At 43.2% G+C, this 1,751-nt stretch overlaps 1 protein-coding gene across 2 annotated transcripts in view; it reads left to right on the top strand.

Moving 5' to 3' along the window:
* The first annotated feature begins 1,344 nt into the window (after positions 1-1,344).
* CENPC (centromere protein C) overlaps positions 1,345-1,751 on the top strand; it is a 74,952-nt gene continuing 74,545 nt past the window's right edge. The window contains exon 1 of one of the 2 annotated variants that reach the window (XM_011360648.2): positions 1,345-1,571. In XM_011360648.2, the coding sequence (XP_011358950.1) occupies positions 1,554-1,571 (18 nt within the window). In that variant the 5' untranslated portion in view covers positions 1,345-1,553. The remainder of the gene's footprint in view (positions 1,572-1,751) is intronic. The other variant, XM_023530916.1, reaches the window with a different exon arrangement.

Here is a 1,751-nt window from a genome sequence, read left to right as displayed (position 1 = left end):
TTGCATTTCAAGTTTCTCAAAATTCCTCTGAGAGTTACTGTTTCCAGTGGAAGCAGAGGGATATAACTTAACACGTGGAATTGTACATCTATGATGGAGTTTGCTAAAATTTCCCACTGAAAGGTAAAAGTGTCTTGATTAAACATTCTGGAGTCTGAAAACCAAGTTTCATCTCCAGCTCTAAAGTTTTATAGCAGTATGATCTTGGGCAAGTTACTTAAACTCTGTCCCAATTCTGTTGTATATAAAATGGGATTAGTCATCTCTCATAGGAATAGTCTAAGAAATGTTACTGCACATCATATGCACTCACTAAATGATAGTTATTATTATCTATTCCAAATGTGACAATGCCAAATTATATAATGTAGTCTGATTGGCAAAACTTCTGCCAGACCAAGTTAAAAAATCACCGTAACACCAATTGCATTATTTATTGACTTCTTACTATGTTCCAGGCCTTTCGCCTAGATCGTGAAAGGAATTAATTCAATATCTGAACAAGTTTAATATTATTCTCATTTACAGACAAAGGAATTGAGAAACAGTTTAATTAACTTGCCCATTATAGCAGAATTAGTGGCGTATAGAACTCAGGCTTGTCTGATTTCAGAGTTAATTTGTAATTTCTCTTCCCTACAAAAAAAAAAAAGAGAAAAATAAAAAATGGACTTAGCTTTTGATTAATGATTTCATGAAATAAGTAATGTATTTTCTGATTAAAATTCCCTTGCAATTTTTTATTAAATGATAAAAATAGGACAGTTTGGTAGAATAAAAATGGTCAGGTAGAAGAAGTGTTCAGGACATCTAATTTAGCTTTCCCATTACATAATATGGAAATACCCAGAACAGTGCCACAATTTGTCCTAGATGATATAACTAATCGGCTAAACAGGTTTCCAGACTCCTGATCTAGTCTTCCTTTCAGGACATCATGCTTAAATGATATCTACTTACATAAGTCATTTTGTTGGCAATGCATCGTAAAAATATTACCCATACATTAAAAAACAATAAAAAGCACTACTTTTTTACTCTACAGTGGAATCGTTGAAAACTTTTTACACTGCGCTAAGGAACAAACGTGATTCCTAAGACTACGCCTGCCTAGTAAAGTCTCTGGTTGTTGCCCAGCCTCCGCGTCCAAAGTGAGGGAAGATGAAGCTGTGGGAAGACGGGGAGGGGCTGCGGGAAGGTGGGGCGGGGCTGCAAGGAACGGAACTGTGGGCGGGTACGACGAGGGGCCGGCCTATAACGGCTTTTTTCCCATTGGGTCACGCGGCCCGTTTTGCGCATGTGCAGCCCGTTTCAAACTGCGGAGACCGCTAGGCGCTGGTGTTTGTGCAGTGGGCAGCCAATGAGTGAGGAGCATCACAACGGCGCGCTGGTTGGTTTCAAATTCCCTCGCTCCTGTCGCCTCCCCCTTCACCGGAGCTCTTGGTTCGCGGCTTAGGTCCTCTTCTCGCGACTCTGTCATTGCTGCGTTTCCTGGAGCCGCGGCCCGTGTGGGCTTCCACCCAGACTCCTGCGCCGGCGGAGCCGGCCGGAACATGGCTGCGTCAGGTCTGGTATGTGCGGGCCTGGCCCATCCCGGCGAGTGGGGGTCCGGCCGCCCCTGGCCTCGTGCCGTATGCGGGGGAGAATGAAACTTTGGACCGGTGCTGTGACTTCTTGAGAATGTCAGTGGGAAAGCAGCGCGAATTTTTTGAGATCACAAGTGATTATGTGCCGGTAGCTAGAGTTTATTT

This window comes from Pteropus vampyrus, unplaced genomic scaffold (genome assembly GCF_000151845.1).
Source record: "Pteropus vampyrus isolate Shadow unplaced genomic scaffold, Pvam_2.0 Scaffold57, whole genome shotgun sequence".
NCBI classification, from domain to species: domain Eukaryota; kingdom Metazoa; phylum Chordata; class Mammalia; order Chiroptera; family Pteropodidae; genus Pteropus; species Pteropus vampyrus.
This window is presented reverse-complemented; position numbering and strand designations above follow the sequence as displayed.